This window comes from Oncorhynchus clarkii, chromosome 28 (assembly GCF_045791955.1).
Source record: "Oncorhynchus clarkii lewisi isolate Uvic-CL-2024 chromosome 28, UVic_Ocla_1.0, whole genome shotgun sequence".
Taxonomy (NCBI): domain Eukaryota; kingdom Metazoa; phylum Chordata; class Actinopteri; order Salmoniformes; family Salmonidae; genus Oncorhynchus; species Oncorhynchus clarkii.
The window spans coordinates 44022691-44041184 of record NC_092174.1 but is presented as its reverse complement, the minus strand read 5'-3'; the positions used below and the strand labels follow the sequence as shown (position 1 = coordinate 44041184).

Below are 18494 nucleotides of genomic sequence, written 5' to 3'. Positions count from 1 at the left end.
TTAGATCTGTAGCCACTAAGGTTGTGGTTAGATCTATAGCCGATAAGTTTGTGGTTAGATCTGTAGCCACTAAGTTTGTGGTTAGATCTGTAGCCACTAAGGTTGTGGTTAGATCTCTAGCCACTAAGGCTGTGGTTAGATCTATAGCCGATAAGGTTGTGGTTAAATCTGTAGCCACTAAGGTTGTGGTTAGATCTGTAGCCACTAAGGTTGTGGTTAGATCTCTAGCCACTAAGGCTGTGGTTAGATCTGTAGCCACTAAGGCTGTGGTTAGATCTGTAGCCACTAAGGTTGTGGTTAGAAACGTAGCCACTAAGGTTGTGGTTAGATCTGTACACACTAAGGCTGTGGTTAGATCTGTACACACTAAGGTTGTGGTTAGATCTGTAGCCGCTAAGGTTGTGGTTAGATCTGTAGCCACTAAGGTTGTGGTTAGATCTGTACACACTAAGGTTGTGGTTAGATCTGTAGCCGCTAAGGTTGTGGTTAGATCTGTACACACTAAGGCTGTGGTTAGATCTGTAGCCGCTAAGGTTGTGGTTAGAAGTGTAACTGTTAAGGTTGTGGATAGATCTGTAACCGCTAAGGTTGTGGATAGATTTGTAACCGCTAAGGTTGTGGATAGATCTGTAACCGCTAAGGTTGTGGATAGATTTGTAACCGCTAAGGTTGTGGATAGATCTGTAGCTGCTAAGTTCATCGTTAGATATGTGACAATATCTATACAGTATGCTAAACGCTATAATAGCTACAACACTTAAAACCTAGCCATTACCACAGTATACAGTAAGGCCCTGATTAGGAGGGGGGGGGGGGGGGCAGTTAACAGTGCACATGCTGTGGCATACACTTTAGTCATTATTTCCTGTGAAGTAAATCAAATCGCTTTCTTTGGAAAATACACTATATATCCTTGGGGAGGGAAAAGCTCTGCTGTCGTTCTTCAAGTTTGAAAACATCTATTTTGTGATACCATTCAATTGTAAAGCTAACATTGAAAACACATTGTAGTCCAAAACCTAGTCGTTGAGTCTCTCTGCTGTCCAATCCATCAGTAGACGCTCAGTAGTGGCACTGTGACACACACACACACACACACACACACACACACACACACACACACACACACACACACACACACACACACACACACACACACACACACTCACAGACAATAACAAACACACACACACACAAACACACACACACACAATCACACACACACAGACACACACATATATATACACAATAACAAACAAACAAACACACACACACACACACACACACACAATAACAAACAAACACACATACACAAACACACACACACACACACACACACACACACACACACACACACACACACACACACACACACACACACACACACACACACACACACACACACACACACACACACATACAAACACCCACACACACACTCAAACACATACACCATGCCCCAATGATGAATCTGTGTTGACAGTTATCCTGCAGAGAATGTCACACCCTTTGGCAAAGTTGCGATGCTGCACACGTGAGGGACTCAGCGTGGGGTGTGTGTGTGTGTGTGTGTGTGTGCGTGTGTGCATGCGTGCGTGTGCGTGTGTGTGTGTATGCGTGCGTGCGTGTGTGCGTCTCAGGGCAACTCAATGAGCGGGTGTTGTTGTTCTTTGTGTTCGAAACTCTTGAGAGTTCTCACGTCTGTCTACCAGAGTACTAATGATAGATTAGATTGGACAGGGTAGATTACCATAGATTAGATTGGACAGGGTATGGACAGGTTGATGGGGAGTCATTATTACCACAATCCTTTTATTGACCATTAAAGAATGATCACGGTTATGTTCATCTTCATATGATGAACTAAAAAAAATCTGAGTAAAGGAGTTTTCACTAATGCAGCAGACATGACATAACTGTGTTGGTAGTACTGTAGAAAAACATCTATTTAATGTCAACTCAAGACACAGAGTGAAAGATACTGTCTGGACCATATGTGGCTTTTCACTAATATTATTATGTGGGATACAGACAGTACTGCACAGAATGTTCCTTTGATACAGTACCTTAACTCCACACTAAATCTGTTCACTTCTACCACATCCCACTCATTTGACTGTCGGAATCCAGGGGAAGTCAAACCCGTCAAAGCAGTTTGTCTATGGTTTCTTCTCAACTCCAGCTCTCTACACCCCTTCAACCCAGTCTTTCTCTCTCTCTCTCTCTCTCTCTCTCTCTCTCTCTCTCTCTCTCTCTCTGTCTGTCTCTCTCTCTCTCTCTCTCTCTCTCTCTCTCTGTCTGTCTGTCTGTCTGTCTGTCTGTCTGTCTGTCTGTCTGTCTGTCTGTCTGTCTGTCTGTCTCTCTCTCTCTCTCTCTCTCTCTCTCTCTCTCTCTCTCTCTCGCTCCTATCTTCTCTCTCTTATCTTTTCTTTCTCTCTCTCCTATCTTTTCTCTCGCTCTCTTTCCTCTCTCTCCTATCTTTTCTCTCTCTCTCTTTCTCTTTCCTCTCTCTCCTATTTTCTCTCTCTCTCTCTCTCTCTCTCTCTCTCTCTCTCTCTCTCTCCCTCTCTCCCCTTCTCTGTCTCTCGCTCCACCCCTCCAACCTTTCCTAAGCCCAGTTAATCAGGCCTACAGATGCTGGGGGAAAAACAATGGTTCCGGGGTCTTCTGGAGGACGTGGAGCAGATGGATAATCCACAGATCCACTGCCAACAAAGTAAACTCTGTAAAGTCTGCAGATTAGAGACCTTTGAATCTGAATCTGAGGCAGAAAGTCAGTCTGCTGCTGCAGCTGAGAAGCTGAGAACGTCCATACATTTAAACAATAGCAAGTATAGTTAGCTACCCAATGCATCAAATACTTAACCAGCGTGCTGCAAACGTTCAAAAAAATGTTTTGTCATCAGTATTTGTTTGGTTGAAATGTTTAGTCATCTCACAGTGTAGCTCCTACGGCACTAATCTGTTGAGCGTCTTCGGAGCTTCGCCCTAGCAAGGCATTTCATTGGTTTAATGTATTGCGAGGCATCCGAGTACAACCGAGTTCCGACCCCTCTTTGGCTGATTTCTGCCATGGAACTTCCCCCAAGCTTCCCGTTTTAGTTAAACTGGTTCGTGACGTGGCTAGGGGCCAAGTGACTAGGCAACAGGATGGACAATAATCAGTAGCAGCAGCGTATGTGATGAGTCAAAATAGTAAGTACTATTTAGCAGTCAAATGGCTTGGGGGGTAGAAGCTGTTCAGTCTAGGCCACGACATGCAAAATATAAATTGTTAGTTGATCAATAGAATATTGTGTTTCTATGTCCTGCTCTGAGATTAAATAGGCAATGATGTCGCGCTCCTATCGCACAGCAATACTGTAGCCTACAACTTTTTTATTTTATATAACCTTTATTGAATTATTTTAGAATCTAAAAATAAAACCACATAGATTTTCGCTCTTCCCACTAACGACAAAATGGCTGCATTCTTGTTGGTGATGTCAGAGGCCAAATAAATATCCTGTGGAGTACCACAGGGATCCATTTTAGGGCCTCTCTTATTTCTTAATGATATGCCAGATACAGTAAAGTGTAACCTCTTGCTTTATGCTGATGACTCAGCCATACTGGTATCAGGGAAGGATATAGTTTACATAGAGGAGACTGAGTAAGGAATTGCATTTTGTTACAGATTGGTTAACTGACAACAAATTGTCGCAACATTTGGCAAAAACTTAATCGATATTGTTTGCAACAAAACTTAGATTGCTTAGGGCTGACAAAATAACAGTAAACTGTGCAGGCAAGGAGATTGAATCTAAAACAAGTGTATCTTATCTTGGGGTGTTCCTAGATCAATCCCTTTCTAGAGACCTGATTGCTGCTAAAAGTCATTATAAAATGGTGAACAAATTTAAATGTTTATATCGTAACACTAGATATTTTAACATTAAAGAAACTGCTTGTCTCAACCTGGATTCAGTGTCATTTTGATTATGCCTGTTTTGCTTGGTATAGTTTGCTATCAAAAAAAGCTGAAAAGGAGATTGTAGGTCATGAAAAATAATGTTATCGGGTATATACAGTGGGGAGAACAAGTATTTGATACACTGCCGATTTTGCAGGTTTTCCAACTTACAAAAAATGTAGAGGTCTGTCATTTTTATCATAGGTACACTTCAACTCTGTGAGACGGAATCTAAAACAAAATTCCAGAAAATCGCATTGTATGATTTTTAAGTAATTAATTTGCATTTTATTGCATGACATAAGTATTTGATACATCAGAAAAGCATAACTTAATATTGGGTACAGAAACCTTTGTTTGCAATTACAGATAATCATACGTTTCCTGTAGTTCTTGACCAGGTTTGCACACACTGCAGCAGGGATTTTGGCCCACTCCTCCATACAGACCTTCTCCAGATCCTTCAGGTTTCGGGGCTGTCGCTGGGCAATACAGACTTTCAGCCCCCTCCAAAGATTTTCTATTGGGTTCAGGTCTGGAGACTGGCTAGGCTACTCCAGGACCTTGAGATGCTTCTTACGGAGCCACTTCTTAGTTGCCCTGGCTGTGTGTTTCGGGTCGTTGTCATGCTGGAAGACCCAGCCACGACCCATCTTCAATGCTGAGGGAAGGAGGTTGTTGGCCAAGATCTCGCCAAGATCTCGCGATACATGGCCCCATCCATCCTCCCCTCAATACGGTGCAGTCGTCCTGTCCCCTTTGCAGAAAAGCATTCCCAAAGAATGTTTCCACCTCCATGCTTCACGGTTGGAATGGTGTTGTTGGGGTTGTATTCATCCTTCTTCTTCCTCCAAAAATGGCGAGTGGAGTTTAGACCAAAAAGCTCTATTTTTGTCTCATCAGACCACATGACCTCCCATTCCTTCTCTGGATCATCCAGATGGTCATTGGCAAACTTCAGACGGGCCTGGACATGCGTTGGCTTGACCAGGGGGACCTTGCGTGCGCTGCAAGGTCCAAAATTTAATTTAAAAAAAAGAAGCTTTTGATCATATGCCCAATTTGCACAAAATATTTACTTGCCAGCAATACGTTATTTCAACCACCAGCAGATGTGTGTAACATGTGTTCTAACATTTATGGGGAAGTGAGCACATTATCACTTCAAATTACATTTTTATAAATGCCAACTTTTGCTTGCAAACTGGTGTACGCACCTTTTTGGGATATATTTTTTGTACATATGCAGGTTTTATAAATGAAGGCCCCTGTTGTTTAGACGGTGTACTTAAACATGATCCAGAGCCATTTTTTACACAGAATCGTTAATGAGATTCATCCTTATGCAGGAACGAGATTCCAATAATACTCCAATCTCTTGGCAAATATTATATCATCGTAGATGTCTCTGTAAGAAGAGAGGGAGGAAAATTAGCATTTTTATTCAATCTATTTTCATCTATTTGCATTCACTTCCCTACTGTATGTCATTCAGAACATGCGCAAATTATGGAACGAATATTACAAAACAGTCATTATTACTTAGCAAAAGTGTGTGTTTGTTGCAATACTTCAATACAATCCTAACATCCTAGATTTTGGCATTCGGATCATAGTGTTTGCTGCCTGTGATGTTTACTCCAGCCAGGGAGGAACTATAATAGGATCATCTGCACATGCCAATTTGCATTCCAAAGGCACCAATCACACGTGGAGAGCCTGGTAGGAGGGCACCAATCATGTGGATAGCTTGGTAGGAGGAAGCCAATCAAGTGGTGAGCCTGATCGGAGGGCGTCAATCATGTGGAGAGCCTAATAGGAGGGAACCAATCACGCGGAGAGCCTGGTAGGAGGGCACCAATTACATGACGAGGATGATAGTTGAGAGCCAATCATGTGGATAGCCTGCTGTGGGTTATTGGTTCCTTTTGTTTCAGTGTTATTTTCTCTCAAATCCCCCGTGGTCTCTAAAATACTACACCTCCGCAAGGTATTCTTCTATGGTCTCGGTCATAAACAATCACTTACACAGTCTTTTTTTGAAACCGAAGTGAGCGGATGTGTCCCAATACTCACAGATTACGTTTACGTCTACACTAATAATTTGGTATTAAACTGATTATGGGAATAGACCAATTATGGTATTAGTCATTTAAACACCTTACTCTATTATCTTACTACGCAGATTAAAACACCTGGTTTTCTGAGCAATTTTTCAAATTCTTAGGCAGAAATGGCTTAATCAGAGTTACAGCGGTGTATGTGATCTGCGCATGTGCTAGCACGAGCAGCCCTAGCACGTGCAGCGCCAGCACGATCAGCGCTAGCATGAGCAGCGCTAGCACGATCAGCGCTAGCACAATCAGCGCTAGCACGATCAGCGCTAGCACGAGCAGCGCTAGCACGATCAGCGTTAGCACGATCAGCGCTAGTACGAGCAGCGCTAGCACGAGCAGCGCTAGCACGATCAGCGCTAGCACAATCAGCGCTAGCACGAGCAGCGCTAGCACGATCAGCGTTAGCACGATCAGCGCTAGTACGAGCAGCGCTAGCACGAGCAGCGCTAGCACGAGCAGCGCTAGCACGAGCAGCGCTAGCACGATCAGCGCTAGCACGAGCAGCGCTAGCACGATCAGCGCTAGCACGAGCAGCGCTAGCACGAGCAGCGCTAGCACGAGCAGCGCTAGCACAATCAGCGCTAGCACGAGCAGCGCTAGCACGAGCAGCGCTAGCACGAGCAGCGCTAGCACAAGCAGCACTAGCTTCCTTCTTTTGCACGAGTGAAGTGATTTTGGAAATACTGAAAGTATGCCTCTTAGAAATAGTTTTAACATACAAACTTTATTTGTCCGGACTCAGAATCAAATATATTTCACAAAAAGAACATGTTCACTGTGCTGGAACATTTTGATTGGCAATTTTCTGCATTTATCAAATTCCCATCAGGTAGCCTGATTTCAGATATAAACAGGATTTTAGGGAAATCATTCTGGTTTTCTGAGCAATTTTTCAAATTCTTAGGCAGAAATGGCTTAATCAGAGTTACAGCGGTGTATGTGATCTGCGCATGTGCTAGCACGAGCAGCGCTAGCACGATCAGCGCTAGCACAATCAGCGCTAGCACGAGCAGCACTAGCACGATCAGCGCTAACACGAGCAGCGCTAGCACGATCAGCGTTAGCACGATCAGCGCTAGTACGAGCAGCGCTAGCACGATCAGCGCTAGCACGAGCAGCGCTAGCACGATCAGCGCTAGCACGAGCAGCGCTAGCACGATCAGCGCTAGCACGAGCAGCGCTAGCACGAGCAGCGCTAGCACGAGCAGCGCTAGCACGATCAGCGCTAGCACGAGCAGCGCTAGCACGAGCAGCGCTAGCACGAGCAGCACTAGCTTCCTTCTTTTGCACGAGTGAAGTGATTTTGGAAATACTGAAAGTATGCCTCTTAGAAATAGTTTTAACATACAAACTTTATTTGTCCGAACTCAGAATCAAATATATTTCACAAAAAGAACATGTTCACTGTGCTGGAACATTTTGATTGGCAATTTTCTGCATTTATCAAATTCCCATCAGGTAGGCTGATTTCAGATATAAACAGGATTTTAGGGAAATCATTCTGCTTCCAAAGCATGTAAATGTTTAAATCAAACTATAATATTAATCTGACTATTCACAAAATGGTATTGTTGTGTGCATGTAACCGTACTCACAGGTGGCCTCCTTTTTTAGTTCACACTTATTGTAAATTAGTATGGATTTGCATTAGTATGTAGTTATACCTCTCTTTTCTATAATGGGAGTTATTACATAAAACAGATTTAGAATTCCGAAGAATACCTGTCATGTCGGAAAATGTTTTTCCGGGGTGTGATGTAATATACAGGACCCGTCTAGCCAGCCTATTTCCTACAATGTAAACCCAAAAAACTTAACCACAGATTAAAAGCAAAGATATATGTTGAAGTTTGGGGCCAATCCGATGGTAAAACTTTAAGTTAGCTAACAAGTGAGGGGGAGGTGGCCACTTCACTGTACCGAAATCCAAAAAGATAGATTCCAGATGTCCATCATACAAACTCGGTAGCACAGAGTAGGTCCTCCATATGACGTTGACAAATAATGCGTTGTAGGTTGTTTAGAGGTTATCTGGAAATAAGTTAATAAATATGTAATAACCCAAAAACATAACTATGTTTGTACTTATAGGTAAACAGAATATGACCACAACTAAGCTACCATGTCTTTAACAACACAGTGTTGTAACATTAGTAAAAACTCATGATCCTTTAACACCTCTCTCTCTCTCTCTCTCTCTCTCTCTCTCTCTCTCTCTCTCTTTCTCCCCTCCCTCTCTCCCCTCTTTCCTCTCTCTCTCCCCCTCCCTCTCTCTCTCTCTCTCTCTCTCTCTCTCTCTCTCCCCTCTCTCCCCCTTTCCTCTCTCTCTCCCCCTTCCTTCTCTCTCTCTCTCTCCTCTCTCTCTCTCTCTCTCTCTCTCTCTCTCTCTCTCTCTCTCTCTCTCTCTCTCTCTCTCTCTCTCTCTCTCTCTCTCTCTCTCTCTCTCTCTCTCTCTCTCTCTCTCTCTCTCCCGCTCCCCCTTCCCTCTCTCTCTGTCCCTCTGTCTCCCTCTCTCTCTGTCTCTCTCTCTCTCTCTCTCTCTCTCTCTCTCTCCCTCCCTCTCTCCCCCTTCCCTCCTTCCTTCCTTCCTTCCTTCCCTCTCTCTCTCTCCCTCCCTCTCTCCCCCTTCCCTCCTTCCTTCCTTCCTTCCTTCCCTCTCTCTCTCTCTCTCTGTCTCTGTCTCTGTCTCTCTCTCTCTCTCCACAGCTCATGTGTGTGACAACGCCATGCTTCTCTGTCAGAACGGAGGAACGTGCCACCACCATCAGCGGTGCCACTGTGCTCCAGGTTTCAAAGGCGTCCTGTGTGAGAGGACACGATGCCAGGTCCTCGGGCCCTGCGAGGAGTACCCCACTGCTGGGCAGCCATCCCTCCACCACCCTCTCCTCCTGGTCCCTCCAGGTCTGCTCCTCTCCCTACTGCTCCCCCTGGTGGTGATATGGTTCTGCTAAGAATTGTTATATTCATTACAACTGGCCAGTGAACTTTCAACTTGGAACTGAAGAGGTCCACTTGGCCATTTGTCAGCCATGTTGTCATTTTGAAGGACAGCAGGGCAGGACCTAATGCAAGTACATTCTGGGACAGCAGAAAGACAGCTCAGATCAGATCTACAGAAAAGAGAAAGGAAATCAGCCCTGAAGGACATGGGATCAAGCAGGGACACTAAACAAGATATTACGTGCCCTGGTCCGTGGTATAAATAAGGAACCTTTATTTAATGTCAAAAGTGAAATATGGTGATGGCTGATAAACTGAATGGATAACGAAGAAATTATACTTTTGGTCAGAGAGACACACAGACAGACAGACATAAGTCAACTTAAGGAGCTTAGACGCGGGCTGCGGTAAATGGCAATTGAACCATGAGAAAATCCGCACACCGTCTGTAGAGACCAGCGATCCCGGGTTGTTGTCAGCTCTAATATTGTCATTGAAACAGTGTTTGATTGGTTGACAAGATGAAGGATGCTCATTGGTTGCCAGCGGAGTTGCTCACGGAGAAAGCGCCACGAACCGCGTCGCTTACAAATGAAACACTCGTATTTTGCCGCCCGCCACCATACTACCATTGAAGTTTATGTGACCTTCTCTGCTTACCGTGGCCCGTCTGTTAACGCCTTTATAGTACAATCTACAACCTTCAATCTCACTATGGGTCCTGTCCCAAATGGCACCCTATTCTCTATATAGTACACTCTACTTCCTATATAGTACACCCAGTGGGTTCTGGTCAACAGTAGTAGACTGTATAAGGAATATGGGCGCCATTTAAAGAGATAGTTCACCCAAATTACAAAATGACACATTGGCTATCTTATCTTGTAACCAGTCTATGGACATGTTATGATAGAAATCCGTGCTTTGGTTTTAATTCCCTGACACTGTTTCCAAATGCCAAGGTTTATCATTATAGTACAAATTATTATTATTTTCATTTTTAAAATTTTTACCAGGCAAGTCAGTTAATAAGAACAAATTCTTATTTACAATGACGGTCTACCCCTGCCAAACCTGGACGACGCTGGGGACAATTGTGTGCCGCCCTTTGGGACTCCCAATCACGGCCGGATGTGATACAGCCTGGATTCCAAACCGGGACTGTAGTGACACCTCTTGCACTGAGATACAGTGCCTTCAGACCACGGCGCCACTCAGGAGCCCAAATACCATTTAGGTCCTAGTAACGATATTATAATTTTTCACTCATCATGTTTAAATCATCCGGAAGTATATAAAATAGATTTTTGAAGCTCAACAAAGCTTATTGATGATATGAAAATGATGCGTGAAAAATGCTAACATCAGTACCAGGACTTGTAAGGATTTGTGCTGAAAATGTTCAAAAATAACTAGCATTTGGAAACTAAACCAAAGCATGGATTTCTGTCAAACCTTGTCCCCAGACTGCTTACAGAGTAAGAAAAGCATTATGTAATTTTGGAATTTGGGTGAACTATCAGTTTAAGACACATTTAATGACAACAGATGTTGGTATACCAACGTGTGACCTAGAAACAAAGTTGACCAACGTTCTCATTCTTTGGGAACAGATGAATAGTCTTCACAGAGGTTATGCCACTTAAAGAGTGGGCCAACCAAACTGTAGGAAAAAAAAAAAAAAAAAAATCACTCTGGATCTGTCATCTGCATTACAAAGTGGTTGAGAAGTCACTCTTGGTATATATTCCCCTTTCCTTCTTTCCTCCCTCCTGGTTACCTTTCCTTACCTCCTTCCCGCACTTCTATTCCTCCTACCTGTAGCTTTAGTGTCTAGCGATTTTCTTTGTCTGCTTAAAAAGGCCTTTTTTTGTTTTGTCAAATACCGCACAAGTGTTATGATCCAAGCTAAACTCCTTGACTACCGGTTGACTCGGAGACGAAAACTATTGTTATTTTTGTTGCCGGCTTCGTAGTCACGGAAACGCTTGTTGAGCTCACCTGTGTTGATAAAGATGATGTATCATATTGTATTGTAGCTGTATTTAATGTTTGTACAAAACAAAAAGATATTTTCATGATTTTAAGTAAATGAAAAATATGTATTACTTTTAGTTTTTTTTTGTATCGTTGCTGGGCAGCTTGAGGTGGTAAGGATAACTCCTGAAGATGTCTACGACTCAGAATGCATAAAGAAATGGTTTTATTTTTCCTGATATTGTGGTTGAGACCTGCTGACATATTGTATGGAAACTGTTTACAGATACACAGAAACACAGCTGCACCAAAGGGAATTCCAGGTGTTTATTTTACTTTCTTTACAGACTTCAGCAGAACACATCATCCAAGTATAGAACAATAACATTACAAATTCAGTCAGACAAGACAATATATTGTTACTCTTTCAAAACCTAACTTTAGACACTCATAACCTGCCCTGCCGTGTGTAAATTCCCCAAGATTACAGCTACAAATCCAGGTGTCTTATTGATGTCAACAACATAATAGATTTTTTCCAAGTATAAAATATAAAACTGTTTACGCTAAACTAACTCCATTCTACCAGTGTGTGTCCCTTCTTACATTCACGATGCAGCCGTCCTCTAGATCTCAAACCCATTTCTCCGCCGTGTGGAAATGTACCAACAGGCTCCGAATGAGATGAATGTAATGACGCTAGTCCAGGTGAGAATCGTAGTTGATATAACCCATGAAACCGCTGAAGAAAGGAAGAGGTTCCATTAAGCTCATCTCTTTCCAGCTGGTGTTGTGACTCTGCGTATTCATGAGAGGGGAAATTAGCCTAACTGTAAACCACGGTGGGTCACTGAATAGAAATTAAGTCACTCCTGGTGGGTGACATATTGCACCTTGAGACATTAGATTTGGCAGACTGACTGTCTTTATTATGATAAAATTAGATATTTAATAGGTGATTCTTTATGTTCTACTATTGAACATTTTCAAGAGTTTTATGCATCTTGGCCCACATATTATAGTTGTCAGTGGTGTCACGGACTAACAGTCATGTATTATCTGTTTAGGAGTGTTGAAGGTTCCATTTTCCAAAATGGCTGCCCAGAAAATGGAGTAGCACATCAAATACATTTTCTGGTAACATTACAAGGCTGAGTAATCAAATCAAATCAAAATGTATTTAGTCAACAATAGGTGTAGAGTAACAGTAAATACCAGGTAATAACATGGCTATATACAGAGCACAAGGTCATAACATGGCTATATACAGGGAGTACTAGGTAATAACATGGTTATGTACAGTGAGTACCAGGTAATAACATGGCTATATACAGGGAGTACCAGGTAATAACATGGCTATATACAGGGAGTACCAGGTAATAACATGGCTATATACAGGGAGTACCAGGTAATAACATGGCTATATACAGGGAGTACCAGGTAATAACATGGCTATATACAGGGAGTACTAGGTAATAACATGGTTATGTACAGTGAGTACCAGGTAATAACATGGCTATATACAGGGAGTACCAGATAATAACATGGCTATATACAGGGAGTACCAGGTAATAACATGGCTATATACAGGGAGTACCAGGTAATAACATGGCTATATACAGGGAGTACCAGGTAATAACATGGCTATATACAGGGAGTACCAGGTAATAACATGGCTATATACAGGGAGTACCAGGTAATAACATGGCTATATACAGAGCACCAGGTAATAACATGGCTATATACAGGAAGTACCACGTAATAACATGGCTATATACAGAGCACCAGGTAATAACATGGCTATATACAGGGAGTACCAGGTAATAACATGGCTATATACAGGGAGTACCAGGTAATAACATGGCTATATACAGGAAGTACCAGGTAATAACATGACTATATACAGGGAGTACCAGGTAATAACATGGCTATATACAGGAAGTACCAGGTAATAACATGGCTATATACAGGGAGTACCAGGTAATAACATGGTTATATACATAGTACCAGGTGATAACACGGTTATATACAGGGAGTACCAGGTAATAACATGGCTGAGAAGTTGACTGAGAACACATTTTCATTTATAGCAACGGCCTGGGGAATAGTTACAGGAGAGAGGAGGGGGATGAATGAGCCAATTGTAAGTTGGAGATGTTTTGGGTGGCCATGATGGTATGAATGCCAGATTGGGAATTTAACCAGGACACCAGGGTTAATACCCCTACCATTACATGCCATGGGATCTTTAGTGATCACAGAGAGTCAAGACACCCGTTTAATGTCCCATCTGAAAGACAGCACCCTACACAAAGCAATGTCCCCAATCACTGTCCTGGGGCATTGGGATATTTTCTTTTAGACCAGAAGAAAATGTGTATATCCTACTGGCCTATCCTATACAGGAAGTACCAGGTAATAACATGGCTATATACAGGAAGTACCAGGCAATAACATGGCTATATACAGGTAGTACCAGGTAATAACATGGCTATATACAGGGAGTACCAGGTAATAACATGGCTATATACAGGAAGTACCAGGTAATAACATGGCTATATACAGGGAGTAACAGGTAATAACATGGCTATATACAGGGAGTAACAGTACCGATTTGATGTGCAGGGGTACAAGGTAGTTGAGGTAGCTATATACATATAGGTAGGGGTAAAGTGACAAGGCAACAGGATAGATAATAGACAGTAACAGCAAGTATACTGTAGGTAGGGGTAAAGTGACTAGACAGCAGGATAGATAATAGACAGTAGCAGCAAGTATACTGTAGGTAGGGGTAAAGTGACTAGACATCAGGATAGATAATAGACAGTAACAGCAAGTATACTGTAGGTAGAGGTAAAGTGAGTAGACATCAGGATAGATAATAGACAGTAACAGCAGTATACTGTAGGTATGGGGTAAAGGATAGATAATAGACAGTAACAGCAGTATACTGTAGGTAGGGGTAAAGGATAGATAATAGATAGTAACAGCAGTATACTGTAGGTAGGGGTAAAGGTTAGATAATAGACAGTAACAGCAGTATACTGTAGGTAGGGGTAAAGGATAGATAATAGACAGTAACAGCAGTAAACTATAGGTAGGGGTAAAGGATAGATAATAGAGGGTAACAGCAGTATACTGTAGGTAGGGGTAAAGGATAGATAATAGACAGTAACAGCAGTATACTGTAGGTAGGGGTAGAGTCCAGTGTGTGGGTAGAGTCCAGTGTGTGGGGGTTGAGTCCAGTGTGAGGGGTAGAGTCCAGTGTGGGGGTAGAGTCCAGTGTGTGGGGGTAGAGTCCAGTGTGTGAGGGTAGAGTCCAGTGTGTGGGGGTAGAGTCCAGTGTGTGGGTAGAGTCCAGTGTGGGGGTAGAGTCCAGTGTGGGGGTAGAGTCCAGTGTGTGGGGGTAGAGTCCTATGTGGGGGTAGAGTCCAGTGGGGGGAGTAGAGTCCAGTGCAAGGGGTAGAGTCCAGTGTGTGGGGGTACAGTCCAGTGTGTGGCGGTACAGTCCAGTGTGGGGGGTAGAGTCCAGTGTGGGGGTAGAGTCCAGTGTGGGGGTAGAGTCCAGTGTGGGGAGTAGAGTCCAGTGTGGGGGGTAGAGTCCAGTGTGGGGGTAGAGTCCAGTGTGTGGGGGTACAGTCCAGTGTGTGGGTAAAGTCCAGTGTGGGGGGTAGAGTCCAGTGTGTGGGTAGAGTCCAGTGTGGGGGGTAGAGTCCAGTGTGGGGGGTAGGGTCCAGTGTGTGGGTAGAGTCCAGTGTGTGGGGTAGAGTCCAGTGTGTGGGGTAGAGTCCAGTGTGGGGGGTAGAGTCCAGTGTGGGGGGTAGAGTCCAGTGTGTGGGTAGAGTCCAGTGTGGGGGGTAGAGTCCAGTGTGTGGGTAGAGTCCTATGTGGGGGTAGAGTCCAGTGTGAGGGGTAGAGTCCAGTGTGTGGGGGTAGAGTCCAGTGTGGGGGTAGAGTCCAGTGTGTGGGGGTAGAGTCCAGTGTGAGGGGTAGAGTCCAGTGTGAGGGGTAGAGTCCAGAGTGGGGGTAGAGTCCAGTGTGAGGGGTAGAGTCCAGTGTGTGGGGGTAGAGTCCAGTGTGGGGGTAGAGTCCAGTGTGTGGGGGTAGAGTCCAGTGTGAGGGGTAGAGTCCAGTGTGAGGGGTAGAGTCCAGAGTGGGGGTAGAGTCCAGTGTGAGGGGTAGAGTCCAGTGTGTGGGGGTAGAGTCCAGTGTGGGGGTAGAGTCCAGTGTGGGGGTAGAGTCCAGTGTGTTGGGGTAGAGTCCAGTGTGAGGGGTAGAGTCCAGTGTGAGGGGTAGAGTCCAGTGTGAGGGGTAGAGTCCAGTGTGAGGGGTAGAGTCCAGTGTGAGGGGTAGAGTCCAGTGTGAGGGGTAGAGTCCAGAGTGGGGGTAGAGTCCAGTGTGAGGGGTAGAGTCCAGTGTGTGGGGGTAGAGTCCAGTGTGGGGGTGGAGTCCAGTGTGTGGGGGTAGAGTCCAGTGTGAGGGGTAGAGTCCAGTGTGAGGGGTAGAGTCCAGAGTGGGGGTAGAGTCCAGTGTGAGGGGTAGAGTCCAGTGTGTGGGGGTAGAGTCCAGTGTGGGGGTAGAGTCCAGTGTGTGGGGGTAGAGTCCAGTGTGAGGGGTAGAGTCCAGTGTGAGGGGTAGAGTCCAGAGTGGGGGTAGAGTCCAGTGTGAGGGGTAGAGTCCAGTGTGTGGGGGTAGAGTCCAGTGTGGGGGTAGAGTCCAGTGTGGGGGTAGAGTCCAGTGTGTTGGGGTAGAGTCCAGTGTGAGGGGTAGAGTCCAGTGTGAGGGGTAGAGTCCAGTGTGAGGGGTAGAGTCCAGTGTGAGGGGTAGAGTCCAGTGTGAGGGGTAGAGTCCAGTGTGAGGGGTAGAGTCCAGAGTGGGGGTAGAGTCCAGTGTGAGGGGTAGAGTCCAGAGTGAGGGGTAGAGTCCAGTGTGAGGGGTAGAGTCCAGAGTGGGGGTAGAGTCCAGTGTGAGGGGTAGAGTCCAGAGTGAGGGGTAGAGTCCAGAGTGAGGGGTAGAGTCCAGTGTGAGGGGTAGAGTCCAGTGTGGGGGTAGAGTCCAGTGTGTGGGGGTAGAGTCCAGTGTGAGGGGTAGAGTCCAGTGTGTAGGGGTAGAGTCCAGAGTGGGGGTAGAGTCCAGTGTGTGTGGTAGAGTCCAGTGTGTGGGGGTAGAGTCCAGTGTGGGGGTAGAGTCCAGTGTGTGGGGGTAGAGTCCAGTGTGAGGGGTAGAGTCCAGTGTGAGGGGTAGAGTCCAGTGTGAGGGGTAGAGTCCAGAGTGAGGGGTAGAGTCCAGAGTGAGGGGTAGAGTCCAGTGTGAGGGGTAGAGTCCAGTGTGGGGGTAGAGTCCAGTGTGTGGGGGTAGAGTCCAGTGTGAGGGGTAGAGTCCAGTGTGTAGGGGTAGAGTCCAGAGTGGGGGTAGAGTCCAGTGTGTTGGGTAGAGTCCAGTGTGTGGGGGTAGAGTCCAGTGTGTGGGGGTAGAGTCCAGAGTGGGGGTAGAGTCCAGTGTGTGGTGGTAGAGTCCAGTGTGGGGGTAGAGTCCAGTGTGGGGGGTAGAGTCCAGTGTGGGGGTAGAGTCCAGTGTGTGGGTAGAGTCCAGTGTGGGGGTAGAGTCCAGTGTGGGGGGTAGAGTCCAGTGTGGGGGTAGAGTCCAGTGTGGGGGGTAGAGTCCAGTGTGGGGGTAGAGTCCAGTGTGTGGGTAGAGTCCAGTGTGGGGGTAGAGTCCAGTGTGTGGGGGTAGAGTCCAGTGTGGGGGTAGAGTCCAGTGTGTGGGTAGAGTCCAGTGTGGGGGTAGAGTCCAGTGTGTGGGGGTAGAGTCCAGTGTGGTGGTAGAGTCCAGTGTGGGGGGTAGAGTCCAGTGTGGGGGTAGAGTCCAGTGTGGGGGTAGAGTCCAGTGTGGGGGGTAGAGTCCAGTGTGGGGGTAGAGTCCAGTGTGTGGGTAGAGTCCAGTGTGGGGGTAGAGTCCAGTGTGGGGGGTAGAGTCCAGTGTGGGGGTAGAGTCCAGTGTGGGGGGTAGAGTCCAGTGTGGGGGTAGAGTCCAGTGTGTGGGTAGAGTCCAGTGTGGGGGTAGAGTCCAGTGTGGGGGTAGAGTCCAGTGTGTGGGGTTAGAGTCCAGTGTGGGGGTAGAGTCCAGTGTGGGGGTAGAGTCCAGTGTGGGGGTAGAGTCCAGTGTGGGGGGTAGAGTCCAGTGTGGGGGTAGAGTCCAGTGTGTGGGGGTAGAGTCCAGTGTGAGGGGTAGAGTCCAGTGTGAGGGGTAGAGTCCAGTGTGGGGGTAGAGTCCACTGTGAGGGGTAGAGTCCAGTGTGTAGGGGTAGAGTCCAGTGTTGGGGTAGAGTCCAGTGTGTGGGGTAGAGTCCAGTGTGTAGGGGTAGAGTCCAGTGTGAGGGGTAGAGTCCAGAGTGGGGGTAGAGTCCAGTGTGGGGGTAGAGTCCAGTGTGGGGGTAGAGTCCAGTGTGGGGGTAGAGTCCAGTGTGTGGGGGTAGAGTCCAGTGTGAGGGGTAGAGTCCAGAGTGGGGGTAGAGTCCAGAGTGGGGGTAGAGTCCAGAGTGGGGGTAGAGTCCAGAGTGGGGGTAGAGTCCAGTGTGGGGGTAGAGTCCAGTGTGTGGGGGTAGAGTCCAGTGTGGGGGTAGAGTCCAGTGTGGGGGTAGAGTCCAGTGTGGGGGTAGAGTCCAGTGTGGGGGTAGAGTCCAGTGTGTGGGGGTAGAGTCCAGTGTGGGGGTAGAGTCCAGTGTGGGGGTAGAGTCCAGTGTGTGGGGGTAGAGTCCAGTGTGTGGGGGTAGAGTCCAGTGTGGGGGTAGAGTCCAGTGTGTTGGGTAGAGTCCAGTGTGGGGGTAGAGTCCAGTGTGGGGGTAGAGTCCAGTGTGTTGGGTAGAGTCCAGTGTGGGGGTAGAGTCCAGTGTGGGGGTAGAGTCCAGTGTGTGGGGGTAGAGTCCAGTGTGGGGGTAGAGTCCAGTGTGTTGGGTAGAGTCCAGTGTGGGGGTAGAGTCCAGTGTGGGGGTAGAGTCCAGTGTGGGGGTAGAGTCCAGTGTGGGGGTAGAGTCCAGTGTGTTGGGTAGAGTCCAGTGTGTTGGGTAGAGTCCAGTGTGGGGGTAGAGTCCAGTGTGGGGGTAGAGTCCAGTGTGGGGGTAGAGTCCAGTGTGGGGGTAGAGTCCAGTGTGGGGGTAGAGTCCAGTGTGGGTGTAGAGTCCAGTGTGGGGGTAGAGTCCAGTGTGGGGGTCGAGTCCAGTGTGGGGGTAGAGTCCAGTGTGGGGGTAGAGTCCAGTGTGGGGGTAGAGTCCAGTGTGGGTGTAGAGTCCAGTGTGTGGGGGTAGAGTCCAGTGTGAGGGGGTAGAGTCCAGTGTGGGTGTAGAGTCCAGTGTGGGTGTAGAGTCCAGTGTGTGGGGGTAGAGTCCAGTGTGGGGGTAGAGTCCAGTGTGGGTGTAGAGTCCAGTGTGTGGGGGTAGAGTCCAGTGTGAGGGGGTAGAGTCCAGTGTGGGGGTAGAGTCCAGTGTGGGTGTAGAGTCCAGTGTGTTGGGT

The 18494-nt window shown here is 46.5% G+C and overlaps 1 protein-coding gene across 1 annotated transcript in view; it reads left to right on the top strand.

Moving 5' to 3' along the window:
* Window positions 1–9020, top strand: part of LOC139387234 (netrin-G1-like) — a 147606-nt gene extending 138586 nt beyond the window's left edge. The window contains exon 6 of the mRNA XM_071133337.1: window positions 8776–9020. Within this exon, the coding sequence (XP_070989438.1) occupies window positions 8776–9020 (245 nt within the window). The remainder of the gene's footprint in view (window positions 1–8775) is intronic.
* Window positions 9021–18494: the final 9474 nt, after the last annotated feature.